Genomic DNA, 17527 nt, shown 5'->3' with positions numbered 1-17527 from the left:
CTGGAGATTAATATGGCCCTTTATGTAGTATTGTAGTGTAATATTGACCTGGGGCTCCATGGAATTTGATGGAGTAAAGACCTCAGGATTTGTCTCTTACACAGCAAATTGCTGAATCTAACTCATTCTTTTTAAGAAGTGACATACTGATACTTTCATTTTTTACTTTAATATTTAATTAATATTTTCACCATATAAATATATATCTTACACCCAACATGGAGAATGAATGTGGTTTATATTTATTTGCCATACTGTATATAACTTGTCTCTGTCCTTCTCTAAGGATACTGGTTTCAGAAGTAACTAATTATAGTAGTGTATGCTCATAGGTCATGAAATCCTATAGGCCTGATTCTGATCTCACTTTTTTACACTTGTATACTGCTGAAATGCCAATGATTTTAGTGTAGTTGCTCCTGATTTACACCAATGTAGATGAGATCAGAATTAGACCCTGTGTTCTCCTAGGGTCTGTATTTTTTTAGTATACGCTTTCGTTCAATTCCCATTTCGTTTGTATAATTATTTGGGGACTCACTGTGTTAATTGTCACAACAGTGACAATCTGGCAAAATTCTGTTTATCACTAAGTAATAACAATTCACGCCTATTAACTTTTGCTTAGGTACATCCCATCAAGGTGGATATTCCCATGATGCTGTGGTGTATGCACTACAAAAATGTGGCATTCGTCATATTGATACAGCAAAAAGATACGGCTGTGAATCACTCCTTCAGAAAGCTATCAAAGAAAGTGATGTGAAGCGAGAGGACCTCTGGATAACTACCAAACTCTGGCATAGTGACTATGGCTATGAAAACACAAAACAAGCCTGCCTGGAATCATGCAAAAGACTTGGTGTTCAGTACCTCGGTATGACATTTTTATGTTGTTAATTTATTGTGCCTCCCATGTGAGTGTTGGGGAAGATAAATAAATTTTAGGATGGACTTCATAATAGAGATAGACCACGGGTGCCAAATTCTTCCCTTAGTTATATGTCTGCAAACCTCTTGTCCCAACTGATCTTCATGAGGGTTGCATGTATGTAACTGAGGGCACAGAATATGGCCCCTAGAATTGTAGCTGTTGCAAGATCTTTTTTTAATCAACTAGAATGAATTTTGTAAAATTGCATTTAATAGTTAAATCAAGTTGGGGATCAGCTATACAACAGTTCAGATGTTTTGGTTAAGGAAACAAAGATTGCTGTATAAACTTTAAAGTAAGTTCACCCTTAAAGTCCTGGTTGCTTGCATGGAGAATTATAATTTCTGAAATGTCCAATCTGAAAATATGGGGTCACCTTTGAAAATGTCACCCTTTAAACTTTCTCTAAAATTATGAATATGTTTTAACAAGTTTTGACTAGCTTGCTTGCTATCTGATGCCATAGACTTTGGGTACAATTTTCAAAAGAGCTCAAGTGATGTAGACATCTAAGTCCCATTGAAAATCAATGAGATTTAGGCACTTTTAAAAATTCTATCCTAGTGATGTACCTACAGTATAGTATATCATAATCAGGGATATGGCTGCCACTAGAGCTCATGTCATAGAACATAGAATACTATCTTAGGCAAGAAGAAGTTGTAGTGGTGACACTAGTTAGTTGCCCATTATCTTTTGATAGCAATAGGGGGATGTCATAGAAATAAAAATGGGGAGTATTTTAAAAGCTTTTTTGGGGGGAGTGGGGGGCACTTTCTCTTTCCTAGCTGAAAGGAGGAAAAGAAAGGGGAGAGGAAATGAAAAATAACAATCTAAGATTATCTTATTGTAGAAGCTTAGACCAAAATGTCAGTGCTGACTGCCAAAGAAAATAAATGTAACGGTCAAACTTATCAGCGGTGGCACTGAAAACCTTCCCTTTGCTCCTCTTCCGCTTCCTGCACCACCACCATCACCAATAAATAAGCTGTAAGGCAGAAACAAACAGGTTTTGTAAAAAAAAAAAAAAAAAGGTTTTGTGGAATATTTACTGAGTGCTGGGCTTAGGGTTTTGCTCCTGAGTGTGTTGTAAGGTGAACAAAAAAAGAATCCAAATAATTTATCAGAGCTACCATAGTGTATGCAATAAAAGATTGTGACATATGTCTGTGCACACATGGTGTGTTCTAGTTCTGTTAATTGTACAAATGAATCCATCAGTGGTTTCCTACAGACTAATGTGAAATGTTCTAAAGCGACTTCCATACTTCGATGCAGTACAGATCCTGATCACTGGAAGGATGCTCTCATAAATAAAAATAAGGAACTGCAGTCCATGACTTTGTCCTTGCTATCTAAATTAAGAAGGAACATATTTTCTTCATCACTGCTCTCCCTTTAGTTCATCCGCTCCTCATGTTTTGTATTTCCTCTCTTGTTATTCTGCTTGCTGTGGCACTGGTGCTGAATGCTGATGAGAGAAAACTTGATCCAACTCCAGAAAATCATTTTTGGATAATTTATTTGAATACTGCAAACTTTTGTATCCTTTTTGGGTACTAAATTGATAAGACTGAGAACTCATACAAGTAATCAGCAGATACATTATTTTTTGGTTTGCTGATCCAGGAATAGTTGCATTGAAAAACTTATTTTCAGGTGGCAGAAGTATTTTAGTTGCTGTTACCATCTAGTCCCTGGAATGGCATGAGAGAAGGAGAGCGAGTGAGATAGCTTGTGTTTGTTAGGTATGTTCAAATCTTCTAATTTGGGAACTTCATGGCTGAGTCTCCTCTTGTTAACATCACGTTTATACTAGTGTAATTTCATTGCCATCTTGTGAGATATTAATTTGCACTTGTGTAAATGAGGTAAGGATCAGATCTTTTATTTTGAAGATTGTGACATTTAGCTACAGCCTTCCTTTGAGGGCAGGAGAAAGCCACACCTCCCTTGTGCTGCACATGCAACTGTCTCCCAGAGTCCCCCACTGTGCACAGGAGCACACAAACTGCTGCACTACTTTAAGGGGTGAAGCATACTCCCTTTGCATGGTGAGCCATCTCTGCTGACAACTGACTAGCCATAGCTCCAGCCATAGTTCTACCTCTTCCTGCCACCTTTGGGGTGCAGTGTACCCCCAGGAGAGTAACTGGAAAGAATAGAGACTGCAGTTCAGCCCATCCCTTAAGTGTATTTTGTACCCACCTAAAAGCCAGGCAGAATCTAGCTGATATAAGTTCTCTCTTTTCAATTTGCTGTGATTACATAGTCATAACTCAGGCTGGTCATTTGTCACTCTGTTGTGGTTGTTAACAGATTCCACAGTTTTTTGCAGTTTAAATTTAAAAATCATAGCTACTCCTGCAGAGACATTTTAACTTTAATTTTAAAAGGGGCCTGACTTTTAGAGGAGTTGAACATTCACAAATCCTATTAGAGTCAATAGGAATTGAAAATCAGGCCATATGATTATAGTCCTTATGGTTGTGAAGATAGCCTTCTAAACACTAACCTAGTAAAAATGGATGCTGCACTATCTCTCTCTGTCTTACCAACAAATAATGCTTCTGCATTTAATAAAATGCATTTAGAAATTACGATAATTCTGTAACACCATGTAATGTGGGAATGTGTAACATTCCTTAGGAAAACAAGACCTGTTAACTTTTTTTATGAGAATTGTATCAATAATCTAAGTGTATTATGGTTTTTTCTTATTAGAATGGTTTATTATACCTTTAATAAATTTTTAAATTAAAGCACTTAACACGTTTGACAAAATGTATGACATGACTTTTGAGGGTGGAGAGACTCAACTAAAATTATGAGCTACTGTTTTTTTGTCATGGCAAATCTGTGATTATTTCACATTTATTAGCTGGAATAAATTTGGATTGAATTCCCATTATTCCAATTTACTTCTGTTTCTAGGGTGCTTTGATGGACTTTGAGGCAAAAAGTACTATCAGGAGCATCTTTTGGCATAAAATTACAAGTGTTTTGACAGTGCAAAAGTGTGAAATCTTCTGAGAATACATCCCCCCCCCCCCAACTTGAAACTTCTCACAAATCTTATGAATGTAACCACAATGCAGAGACCTACATAAAGGGATCCGGTTAAAGGCTGGTAGACCTAAAATTAGATATACCAGCTCTATTTTCATTCATGAACATGCACCTTATTTTATGTCAGCCTTCCACAGACCAGTCTTCTTCATTCTTATGAACAGGCAGGGTATGAAAATATATGATGAGAAAAGTTGTGGTGATGATAAGGCAATGTGTGTCCAAGCTTATTTAGGAAAGCAAATTGTTTTTTTTTATGAGCATCTCTGATACAATTGCTGAAACCAGCAATTCTTCTGTGAGAGAAGGGTATATGGACTAAGGAGCAGGGTAAAATACTAAATGAAATTTTCTTGATTGTATTGTAATATATTAACAAGAATTCTTTTCTTCTAATAGTTTCTATAAAAGATACATGGATGATGCAATAAGATGGAAGATACTTAAACAATGCCTTTGTTTTTACAATTTATATTTTTATATTATAGAGCAAATCTGACTATTTAATATGACTGAAAATTGAAAAGACACTAAAGCCCCAGAAACTTCTTTAACCACATAGAACCCCTGATTCCATGCAAAGCCCCATTGACTTCAGTGAGGCTTGGTGAGAACTGATGGGTCTGCCCATGCAGAACAAATTATAGGATCACAGTCTAAAATAGTAGTAACTGATAAGAAGTTATATGAAATAGTCTAAAGAATTCTCATACATCTATGTTGCTAATATAAACCAGTCAGTGCTTTAAGACAAAGTGCTCCAAGCAGAATTTTGTTACAGAGCCTTTCCAATGAGCACTTTTGGACAAATGGTATTAGGAGAGCAGTGTTCATGGTTTTTTTTTTTTAATTAGTGGATTATATATCCATGAGAAGCTGGAAATGTGTATTATTTATGGGCAGTGGTTAAAACAAATATTCCATTACTTGCATTTTCTAAATGTGGTCCTTGCTCTTTCCATTTAAGATTAGTGTCTGGCATCCATGATAAACCAGTATGGAATAGCAGCAAATCTTATAGGTTTGGCAATACAAGAATACATTCCTTTGGATTTGGACACAGCCCCCCAAATAATTTCTTTTTGAGTATGCTTTGTGGGTTACTGAATTCATAAACTATTTTGTTTTCCTCATGTCTGTGTTGAACCTCAGATTCTTGTTAGCTGTATGCCTTTTATTGGGTTGAGAATTTGAGTGGAATCACAAACTTTAGTTCCACTAACAAGCATGCTACTGACTTTTAACTGTGTAAAACTAGCCTTGCATTTTGAATGAAGATGAGCTTTTCTGGGCTTTGTTGTCTCTGGACGTGACTACAACTAAGAAAATAATGACCCACCAAGAGACTTAAGTATCACAATCTAAAAATACTCCATACACTGATTTTTATTAGGGTTACCTACAGTGCCATATTTTGATATTCCAGCCTCAGGGCCATATTTACTACTGCATTATTCCAGTTTGATTGCCTTTAAAGGGTGCTTGAAACAAATTTCATAGCCAAAGCATCTTGTGTTTAAAAGTAGTTAAATGGTTGTTAATGACTTTGATTTCTTCCTTGATGCAAAAAGTTATTTCTTTTATATACAGCTAGGAATCATAGCAACTATTACTTAATTCTGCATTTAAGTGACATACATTAATACATTAATTTGGATTTTCTAAGCAAGCATTTTTGAAAATGAATTAGCTAGTGATTCCATTCGCACTAGTGGCCGGGAAGCAGAATTCAGTCTTCAACACTGTTGCTTTATTCAGGAATATTAGAAATGATGTTGTCTCCTGCTTTTTTAACAGACTGTGTTTTAACATTGCTATTTATACTATTACCTAATTTACAGCTAACTAGTAAAATGGCCACTCACAATTTACAAAACATTTTGGTAATGGGAGCTCTTCTCAAAACGTGCCAGTCCAGTGGACCAAGAGTATTTTGTTGTATTATTTAATACTAATTTCCTAACAGAAATTTGTTAAATCAATAATTTTTGTGTTCATGTAATCCTCAAAAGAGAAAAACATTTGGGCAAATCAATGTGTGTATATTATGTGTATCACTTGGTAGTGTGTGTATATATATATATATATACTACCAAGTGTATATACACATAATATATATACATATATAGATAGATACACACACACACATATACATACTAGGGCTGTCAATTAATCGCAGCTAATTCACGTGATTAATTCAAAAAAATAACCATGATTAATCGCTCTATTAAACAATAGAATACCAACTGAAATTTATTAAATATTTTTGGATGTTTTTCTACATTTTCAAATATATTGATTTCTATTACAACACAGAATACAAGGTGTACAGTGCTCAATTTATATAATATTTGATTATAAATATTTGCACTGTAAAAATGATAAAAGAAATAGTATTTTTCAATTCACCTCATACAGGTACTGTAGTGCAATCTCTTTATCATGAAAGTGTAACTTACAAATGTAGATTTTTTTGTTACATAACTGCAATCGAAAACAAAACAATGTAAAACTTTAGAGCCTAAAGTCCACTCAGTCCTACTTCTTATTCAGCCAATCGGTAAGACAAACAAGTTTGTTTACATTTACAGGAGATAATGCTGCCTGCTTCTTATTTACAACGTCACTTGAAAGTGAGAACAGGCGTTTGCAGGGCACTTTTGTAGCCAGCATTGCAAGGAGGTTACATGCCAGATATGCTAAACATTTCTATGTCCCTTCATGCTTCGGGCACCATTCCAGAGGACATGCTTCCATGCTGATGATGCTTGTTAAAAAAAAAATACATTAATTAAATTTGTGAGTGAACTCCTTGTCTCCTGTTCTGCTTTACCCTCATTCTGCCATATATTTCATGTGTTAGCAGTCTCGAATGATGACTCAGCACCTGTTGGTTTAAGAACACTTTCACAGCAGATTTTCAAAACGCAAAGAAGGTACCAATGTGAGATTTCAAAAGACAGCTACAGCATTCCACCCGAGGTTTAAGAATCTGAAGTGCCTTCCAAAATCTGAGAGGGACAAGGTGTGGAGCATGCTTTCAGAAGTCTAAAAAGAGCAACATTCCGATGCAGAAACTACAGAACCCAAACCACCAAAAAAGAAAATCAACCTTCTGCTGGTGGCATCTGACTCAGATGATGAAAATGAGCATGCGTCCGTCCGCTCTGCTTTGGATCATTATCGAGCAGAACTCATCATCAGCTTGGATGCATGTCCTCTGGAATGGTGGTTGAAGCATGAAGGGACATATGAATCTTTAGTGCATCTGGCACATAAATATCTTGCGATGCTGGCTACAACAGTGCCATGCAAACGCCTGTTCTCACTTTCAGGTGACATTGTAAACAAGAAGTGGGCAGCATTATCTCCTGCAAATTGTAACCAAACTTGTTTGTCTAAGGGCTGGTCTATACTTAGCTGCTAGTTCGGCGGCTGGAAATCGAACTTCCTGGTTCGATTTATCGCGTCTGGTCTGGACGCGATAAATCGAACCAGGAAGTGCTTGCCGTCGACTGCGGTACTCCATCTCAACGAGAGGAGTACTGTGGAGTCGACGGGGGAGCCTGCCTGCCCCGTGTGGACCGCGTCTGAACCGCGGTAAGTTCGAAGTAAGGTATGTCGACTTCAGCTACGTTATTCACGTAGCTGAAGTTGCGTACCTTACTTCGACTTGGGGGGTTAGTGTAGACCAGGCCTAAGTGATTGGCTGAAGTAGGACTGAGTGGACTTGTAGGCTTTAAAGTTTTACATTGTTTTATTTTTGAGTGCAGTTAGTTTTTTGTACATAATTCTACATTTGTAAGTTCAACTTTCATGATAAAGAGACTGCACTACAGTACTTGTATTAGGTGAATTGAAAAATACTATTTATTTTGTTTTTTACAGTGCAAATATTTGTAATCAAACATAAATATAAAGTGAGCATTCACAATGATTATGCCATAAATCATAATCAGATCTCCATTTCAATGACTATTAAAGAAATATAACCACTGAATAAACTGTAAAAGATTAAACTGGAGTAGCAGCACCACCGCTCTTTGAAAGGGTACAGTATACACTTCCCTCCCCCTCCAGCTCAGTTCTGTTCTCTGGTATAGCGAGTGCAATCCACACACCTTTGAGATATCAAGCTTTGTCAAAGGCACCAGCCTGGAAGGGTTCTTGCACTTGCTGGTGATATTCATCCCAGAGCACAGGGTACCAGATTTGTGTCCATCATAGGGCCTAATCACATCAGCCATACCATCAGGGGCTCATTCACCTGCACATCTACCAATGTGATATATGCCATCATGTGCCAGCAATGCCCCTCTGCCATGTACATTGGCCAAACCGGACAGTCTCTACGCAAAAGAATTAATGGACACAAATCTGACATCAGGAATCATAATACTCATAAACCAGTGGGAGAACACTTTAACCTGTCTGGCCATTCTATGACAGACCTGCGGGTGGCTATCTTAAAACAGAAAAACTTCAAAAACAGACTCCAACGAGAGACTGCTGAGCTGGAATTGATATGCAAACTAGACACAATCAACTCAGGGTTAAACAGGGATTGGGAATGGCTGAGCCATTACAAACATTGAATCTATCTCCCCTTGTAAGTACTCTCACACTTGCTTCTTATCAAACTGTCTGTACTGGGCTATCTTGATTATCCCTTCAAAAGTTTTTTTTCTCTTACTTAATTGGCCTCTCAGAGTTGGTAAGACAACTCCCACCTGTTCATGCTCTCTGTATGTGTGTATATATATCTCCTCAATGTTTCACTCTATATGCATCCGAAGAAGTGGGTTGTAGCCCACGAAAGCTTATGCTCTAATAAATTTGTTAGTCTCTAAGGTGCCACAAGTACTCCTGTTCTTTTTGTGGTTATAAATGACGCACACCTCAGCCAATCACTTCTTTCCTTTTCCTGTTTGTGTCTTAGACTAGAACAGTGATACTCAGTGGTTCAGGAGCCAAATTAGAGATCAGCATTACCCAAAAGAGCCAAAGTAATGTGAATTCATTGTTTTCATTTACTATAGTATTCATATTTAAACAGTATGATAGGGGAATATATTATTATCACAGCAAATAAGTTAAATTAATGCAAGTTGATAACTTAATTGGTTAATAACATAGTAAAAGCATCCTGATTGGTTAATAATTTAATTAAATCACACTGTTTTTTAATATCATGTGCTGCAAAGAGCCGCCGGAGACACATTAATGAGCCACTTGCAGCTCATGAGCTGCTGTCTGGGTATCACTGGACTAAAAGTACAAGGTGGTGGCCAACATTTTCAAATTTGGCTGCCTGAAATTAGGCTCCTGAATCCATATTTAAGAATCTAAATAAAAACACCTTGATTTTCAAAGATACTGAGCAACTCCAAATTCCATTTTCAAAAGTGCTAAAGATGCAAGTGCTCACTGATTTCAGAGGGAGCTGAGTTTGCTCATCACCTTTGAAATTGAGGGCATTTCTAGTTAGGTTCTTAAATACAGATTCACCAGCCAGACTTTAGGCAACCAGGCTTGAAAATGTTGGCCAGTATGTATAAATTATTCCTTTTTTAAAATTATATTGGAAATGTGTCATTTTTGGTGAAAGGGTTGGGCTATAGGTTTTATGTATGCAATCTGGTGCAAACAAATCTAGTACACAACGGCATGAAGGAATGATTGTACTGTAATTTCCCACAGAAATGTATAAACAGTAGTATTCCTTTCAGTGGGCATCAAAGGCCCACTCCTGTGAAAGTGCTATGCAGCACTCTCAACCTCCCACAGACTTGAGGGTGCTGAGCACTTCTGAGATATTCAGGCAACCATCTGATCCTATTCTTGTAGCCTCTTGTTAATTTCTACTGGAGTTGGTGTGGGTTTAGCATTATTATTATGAATAATATTTATTACAGTACTGCCCTTTGATTTCAATGGGGCTACTCATGTTCAAAGTTTAGCACCATGCATATGTGTATGTAAGAGCCCTGATCCATGACTGGGGCTCCTAGATGCTACTGCAATACAAATAATATCAATTAATTAAATGTGTGCAGGATTGGGGCCTAAAGTAGTAAAGGGTGTTGTTTATGAAATCAAGAAAGGAAGTATACTTACTGATCACTTAGTAATAGTCATAAACTTTTGATAGAAATAGATTAGGAGTGGTTTGTACTGCTACGGGTTGAAGAATGCCATTCAACTACTCTGCTGCATCATTGGAGGGTTTTGTTTATATAAATAAACACAAATTGATTGTGTTTCCCTTTTAGATCTTTATTTGGTACACTGGCCCGATGCACAAGTTCCTGGTAAAAGTAATCGTGAGGTCCGAGCTGAAACCTGGAGAGCCATGGAGGACCTATATGAGAAAGGTGGGAGGACTGTAAAAAATCACTGTTTGCAGGAGGGCCTCGTCGGCTGCCTTCATGGCCCACGTCCCCATCCAGGCCATTTGTAGGGCTGCCACGTGGTCTTCGGTTCACACGTTCACCTCGCATTATGCGATCGTCCCTCAGACCAGGGATGATGCCGGGTTTGGCAGGGCTGTCCTCCATCCTGGGAACTTGTGAACTCCTACCCACCTCCAACAAATATAGCTTGGAATCACCTATTGTGGAATACACATGAGCAATCACTCGAAGAAGAAAAGACAGTTACCTTTTCCGTAACTGGTGTTCTTCGAGATGTGTTGCTCATGTCTATTCCACATACCACCTTCCTTCCCCTCTGTCAGAGTTGTCTGGCAAGAAGGAACTGAGGGTGGGGGGAGCGCGCAGCTCCCCTTATACCGTGCCAGGCAGGCGCCACTCCAGGAGTTGCAGGGGGCGCTCCCCCCTACGGGTACTGCTAGGGGAAAAACTTCTGGCACCGGTGCACGTAGCAAGCACGCACACCTATTGTGGAATAGACATGAGCAACACATCTCGAAGAACACCAGTTACGGAAAAGGTAACTGTCTTTTTGTGCCCCCTTCATGAGAGGGTGGTTGGTAGGAAAGCCCAAACCCTCCCTCTCTATTGGGCTCTGACTCAAGGCACCATGAGAGGCAGTGGTAGCAAACACCCCAGAGTGCTTATGGGGTGCCTCTCTCAGCCACTTCCTCCCACTTACTTTCCCAAACCAGGGTGAAGTCAAAAACCTCTCAGATGATCCACCAGAAATTAGAGTGAAGGGTTCCCTAGTCCTAGAAAAAGGATAGTCCCTCCTCTAGGGCCTAGGGTAGCTGCTGCTTGCAGACCTTTTCCCCTAAAACCAAGACTCTATATCCTTACTCAGGATCTCCCAAGATAAATATCTCCTGGGCCCAGAACTGCCCCTTAACTCCTTCAGTTCCAGTGTGTGATTCATGCATCCCATCACAGCAGGTCATGTTGCTATGCAGATTTACACTAAAGGAGGATCTGATCCAATATTTTTAAATCAAGACAGTTTTTAAAAGTAGTTTCTTTATGTGGTATTCTGCCTGAGAACATAGCATTTTTGCTGTGTGTATCTGTTATCTGAGGAGGGATAGCTCAGTGGTTTGAGCATTGGCTTGCTAACCCCAGGGTTGTGAGTTCAATCTTTGCAGGGGCCACTTAGGGATCTGGGGCAAAATCAGTACTTGGTCCTGCTAGTGAAGGCAGGGGGCTGGACTCGATGACCTGTCCCTTCCAGTTCTAGGAGATAGGATATCTTTATTTATTTATTTTATTTATTTGCTAAGCTGCTGTAATGTACTAATTTGTTTGCAGCTATTTCAGAGATACAGGGAGAGTACTTTTTGATACACTATTCTTAATTTGAATAGAGCATTATATTGAGGTCACAGTCCTAAAGGCAGATGGCTAAATTGCATCTGTAAATTCCTGAAATTTGTGCAATCAGATATTTGTTAGTAAAAAGTGACTGCAGGCACAAAATTGGGGGGGGGGGTGTCTTAGGTATTGCATTTGAAAATATGGCCTTACACTGAAGTAAAATTTTAAGCTAAATGATAATAATCATAATACTTAGGATTTTATGTAGCACTTTTCATTCTGAGGTGACAGTAGGATTATCTCCATTTTATAGATGGGAAAACTGAGGCACACAAATATTAAGTGACTTGCCAGTGGTCACATAAGAAATACATGGAAGAGTTGGGAATAGATCCCAGATCTTCTGAGCCCCAGTCTGGTGAGACTCTGCTTATTCAAGGGATCACTGACACTGCATTCCATAAGAACCGTACTTTAAAAAAAATCATAATTATTCAGAAGTGAAGTCTCTGTTTAGAGAGACTGGATTTCCCAGTTCCCTGTTGCAACAGCTGATTTCAACTAGGATTCGCTTAGTGTCAGTCCTATGATTTGAATTTTTGTGGGCTGGTGTCTGAGCATTCTGAGTTGTGGAATTATCTTCTTTGATTCAACAGAATGCTGGTTTGGCTGCCTTTAGAGCACACTCAGAGATACGTTTATTGAGTCAAACATTCCCTTGAGTGTTGGCAGAGTTGCTATTGGAGGATCTGTTTGGTGGCAGATGGGGATGTTGTATCTAACTATTCTTACTTCATGAATGGCTCATGTATAGGGACCTACCAGGTTCATTTTGGTCAGTTTCATGGGCACAGGATTTTAAAAATAATAAATTTAATGATTTCAGCTATTTAAATCTGAAATTTCATGGTGTTGGAATTGTAGGGGTACTGACCCAAAAAGGAGTTGTGGGGGGGGGGGGTCGCAAGGTTAGTGTAGAGCAGGGGTTGGCAACCTTTCAGGAGTGGTGTGCCGAGTCTTCATTTATTCACTCTAATTTAAGGTTTCACGTGCCAGTAATACATTTTAACGTTTTAAAGGTCTCTTTCTATAAGAAAGAGGTCTCTTTGTATAAGTCTATAATATATAACTAAACTATTGTTGTATATAAAGTAAATAAGGTTTTTAAAATATTTAAGAAGCTTCATTTAAAATTAAATTAAAATGCAGAGCCCCCTGGACCGGTGGCCAGGACCCGGGCAGTGTGAGTGCCACTGAAAATCAGCTCGCGTGCCGCCTTTGGCACGTGTGCCATAGGTTGCCTACCCCTGGTGTAGAGGGAGGTTGTGGTGTTGCCACCCTAACTTGTGCGCTGCTGCTGATGGCAGCATTGCCTTCAGAGCTGGGCAGCTGGAGAGCAGCAGCTGCTGGCCGGGATCCCAATTCTGAAGGCAGAGCCACCCCCAGCAGCAGCGCACAAGTAAGGATGGCATGGTATAGTATTGCCACCCTTACTTCTATGCTGCTGCCTGCTGAGCTGGGCCCTCCAGGGCCGGCTCTGACTTTTTTGCCGCCCCAAGCAAAACGCCCCGCCATAACAACCCCCCCCCCAGCGCCGCCCCCCCGAACCAAAAACAACCCCCACGAGCGCCGCCCCGCCGAAACAAAAACAAAACAAAAAAAACCCAGCACCGCCCCGCCGAACCAAAACCAACCAAACAAAAAAACCCAGCGCCGCCCCGCCGAAACAAAAACAAACAAACAAAAAAACCCAGCGCCGAACCAAAACCAACCCCCCCGAGCGCCACCCTGCTGAACCAAAAACAACAACAAAAGAAACCCCCGAGTGCTGCCCCGCCGAACAAAAAAAAACCACCCCCGAGCGCCACCCCACCGAAACAAAACAAACAAACAAAAAAAACCCCCGAGCGCTGCCCCGCCACCCCAAGATTGGCCACCCCTTACAAGGTGCTGCCCCAAGTACGTGCCATTCTCTGGCCGCCCAGTTCTGAAGGCAGCCGCGCAGAAATAAGGGTGGCATGGTATGGTATTGCCACCCTTACTTCTGCACTGCTGCTAGCATGGAGCTACCTTCAGAGCTGGGCCAACAGCTGCTGCTCTCCGGCGACCCAGCTCTGAAGGCAGCGCAGAAGTAAGGGGGAGATGGAGAAGGGGTATCTTTTGTAGAACGAGCAGGGTCTTTCAGCTATTGACCAGAAAATTTCTTGAGTGTGCATGTGTACAGACATGTGAGTGCTGGTAGCATGGGCTGTCCCTGTTAGCATCAGCAGGACAGCACTTGAAGATGGACATTGTTAAATACTCAGTAATATGGTGTCAGCAGCGGGGACAGCTGCTGTTCCTTTACTGTCTTGATTATAAACTCAGCTTCATAGGTGTGTTTAATACAATGATTGGAAATTAGCCTTTAATAGACTGCAATATGAACAAAAGACAAGTGCATTTTTAAAGAGGAGCAGGACCCTGGAATTTTATTTTTTAAATTCTCATCTTCTCCCCATACTTTATCTCCAAGACAACCTCATAGACTAGCAGAGGTTGTTTAGACCTAGCTGCCCATAGTGGAGGTCAGGGTCTCTGTATCCTTGGAGACAATAGTAATGTTTTGCCTAAGTGAGGGTGGAAATCTTTAATACTTACTGGATAACTTGCCTTTTATTTCTGTGTGCATAGATCAGTACAGCCGGCACCTTTCTTTCCTATGTCTGTCAGTTTTCAAAGGTACAGCAACAAGCTGAGTAAACATTTTGTGTAGTGTAGGCAACACAAAATGCAGGTAGTGAGGACAGCGCATCTCTTCTAATCCTATATCTACATTTTTATTGCCAGAGCCTAAAAAACTCTGACCATTCCCAAAAGCTAAACAATTTCTGTCCTAAAAGTGGATGGATGTTGATATGCATGCATACACTCCCATATAATATGTGTGTGTGTGTATCTATATAAAGTGTGTATGTGTGTTCACCTTGCAGCTTTAGTCATTAAAAGCAAGTGACTGACTTTGGTGATAGCACAGGGGCTTTTTCACATTAAGATTAGCATTGCTTTCTTTGCACAGGCAGATAAAGTATATGGTACTCCTTTTTTTGTAACACCAACCCAGACAAACATGATCAGAGATTTTCACATGACCTCCAAAGGTATGTGGTTTGGGAGGATGTCGACTGCACCACACCCTGTTGATCAGATAAGACAACAGGATGGTGATATACAGGAAAGAAAATATAACAACTACATTTTTTTACAGTTAATGATTGGAAATTTGCCTTTAATAAACTGCAATGTGAACAAAATAAGCAACTGACATAATATATATATGGCTTATTGTAGTATGAATCTAGAGTGTGGTTTTATGGTGAATTCTAAATTCAAAAATGAGCCCTCAGACCTCTCTGTTTAATGATTTATTGCAATATCCTGTTTGTGTACACTTTCATGTGAATCCCCTTTCTGACAAATGTTAAATGATTTTTTTTATTGAGCTCACTTACAGTAAACCTACATGAAGGATTATTATAATTTATCATTTGTATTACAGTAGTATCTAGAGGTTCGCACCCAAGATTGGAGCCCCATAGTACTAATCACTGAACAAACACATAGAAAGAGAAAGTCCCTGCTCTGAAGAACTTTATCTAACTAAACAAAACAAACAAAAGTTGGGAGAAAGGAAGTATTATCATCCCCATTTTACAGATGGGGAACTGAAGCACAGAGGGCCAAATCCTCAACTGATGTAACTCAGTATAGTTCCATTGACATCATTTGGGTTACACCAACTTATACCAGCTGAGGTACTGACCCAGAGAGATGAAGTAACTTGCCTAGGTCACCCTAGGAAGTATATGGCAGAGCCAAGAGTTCACCTTGGATCTGAGTCCCAACATAGTACAGTAACTCCTTATACTGTGTGTGTGTGTGTGTGTATGTGTATATATATATAGTCTTTTGTCTGGCGAAAAAAATTTCCCTGGAACCTAACCCCCTCCCCCCATTTACATTAATTCTTATTGGGAAATTGGATTAATTTAACATCGTTTCGCTTGAAGTAGCATTTTTCAGGAACATAACTACAACGTTAAGTGAGGAGTTACTGTACTTTAACCAAAAGATCATCCTTCCTCTCTGTGATGTTGCATTCCATAATGTTTATGGAAATATGCTTGTGAGTGTGAATATGATGTAACTGGAATATGCTTTATGCAAAAGGTCTCTTGTAAGGTCTCATTACAAAGCTTATCTACTGAGTGTTTTCATCCCATTTGTTTGCATGTATTATTTCTATGTCTGGAGTTAGGAGAAGAAGATTTAAACTTGTATTACTAATGTAAACATATTAAGTGGAAGCCATTAAGGGTGCTTCAGAATCAATGACCTGTAAATGGCTCTGTTTACTTGCAAACCTTCCTGGGTACATGTGGGCCAGCCCTGGAAGAATGGAGACTGGGGTCTCACAGGACATGTGAACATGTCACCTGATACTGGAATCCATCTTAAAGTTGGTGCTTTTTCATTTAGAAGGAGGGATGGGGACCCAGAGAGACAAAAGATTCCTGTCTTGTGCCAAAGCTATAAAAGGGGGTGGAACAGAACAAAGGGGACTGCCAGTCATGAGAAACCCCCAAGTTTCCACCTAAAATGTCTGCTGGAACTAACAAGTATTGTACCGGGGAAAGGATTGGGCCCAGACTAGGAAGGAGTCTAGTTTGTGAAAGAAGCTTATTGAAACATCTCTGAAGGTGAGATTTTACCTGTAATCAGTTTCTTAATGTATTAGGCTTAGACTTGCGTGTTTTTGCTTTATTTTGCTTTGTGACTTACTTTGTTCTGTCTGTTATTACTTGGAACCACTTAAATCCTACTTTTTATGCTCAATAAAATCACTTTTGTTTATTAATTAATCCAGAGTAAGTGATTAATACCTGGGGGAGCAAATAGCTGTGCATATCTCTCTATCAGTGCTATAGAGGGCGGACAATTTATGAGTTTACTCTGTATAACTTTATACAGAGTAAAATGGATTTATTTGGGGTTTGGATCCCATTGGGAACTGGGTGTCTGGGTGCTGAAGATAGGCGACCTGCTGAGCAGTTTTTGGTTAAAATCTGCAGCTTTGGGGGCATGGACCAGACCTGGGTCTGTGTTGCAGCAGGCTAGTGTGTCTGGCTCAACAAGGCAGGGCTCTGGAGTCCCAAGCTGGCAGGGAAAATGGGCTCAGAGGCAATTCCAGCACGTCAAGTAACAGTCCCAAGGGGGTCTCTGTGACCAAACCCGTCACATTCTCAAAGAAGTAACCTTCAGAACAGATGCAGATGTATACCCTGCAAATTTATTGGGAAATAGTTGCAATGAGGCAATCAATAATGGTACTGGTGGGGTGATATGGGGATAATGTTTGGACCCAAAATGCATTGAAATAAAAGACCTAATCAGAACATAGGTTTCCTCCTGTGATTCTCTTAACACTCATTTAGCTGTGGAATCTGTATTATAAATATACATACACACACCCCACCACCAAACAAAGCCCCTCTTTCTTCAGAAGTATTCAGGACTTCAGCTTTGATTGAGGGCTACACTGCAGTGCTGAAGAAGGTTATTATTGATGGTCAGTATGTGGTGGTCCAAGGAATAGACCATCTTGAAGGAATCTGAGCACTCAAAATTATGCCATGCTTGCCATAGGAAAACAAGACTTAAGAATGCCAGTGGTCAGACAGGCTTGATGATAGACTACTACTACCTCACTCATCTCAGCAGAGGACTTAACCCCTTAATCAAG

General features: G+C 39.7%; 1 protein-coding gene across 1 annotated transcript in view; it reads left to right on the top strand.

Annotated features, from left to right (window-relative positions):
• Positions 1-17527, top strand: part of LOC112108752 (uncharacterized oxidoreductase ZK1290.5-like) — a 91613-nt gene that overhangs the window by 42475 nt on the left and 31611 nt on the right. The window contains exons 3-4 of the mRNA XM_029912439.1: positions 629-877; positions 10276-10377. Coding sequence (XP_029768299.1) covers positions 629-877; positions 10276-10377 — 351 coding nt within the window. The remainder of the gene's footprint in view (positions 1-628; positions 878-10275; positions 10378-17527) is intronic.

The sequence above is a fragment of the Terrapene carolina genome, unplaced genomic scaffold (genome assembly GCF_002925995.2).
Source record: "Terrapene carolina triunguis isolate 2854851 unplaced genomic scaffold, T_m_triunguis-2.0 Scaffold211, whole genome shotgun sequence".
Lineage (NCBI taxonomy): Eukaryota > Metazoa > Chordata > Testudines > Emydidae > Terrapene > Terrapene triunguis.
The sequence above is the reverse complement of the archived record's forward strand: the minus strand, read 5'-3'. Positions and strand labels throughout refer to the sequence as shown.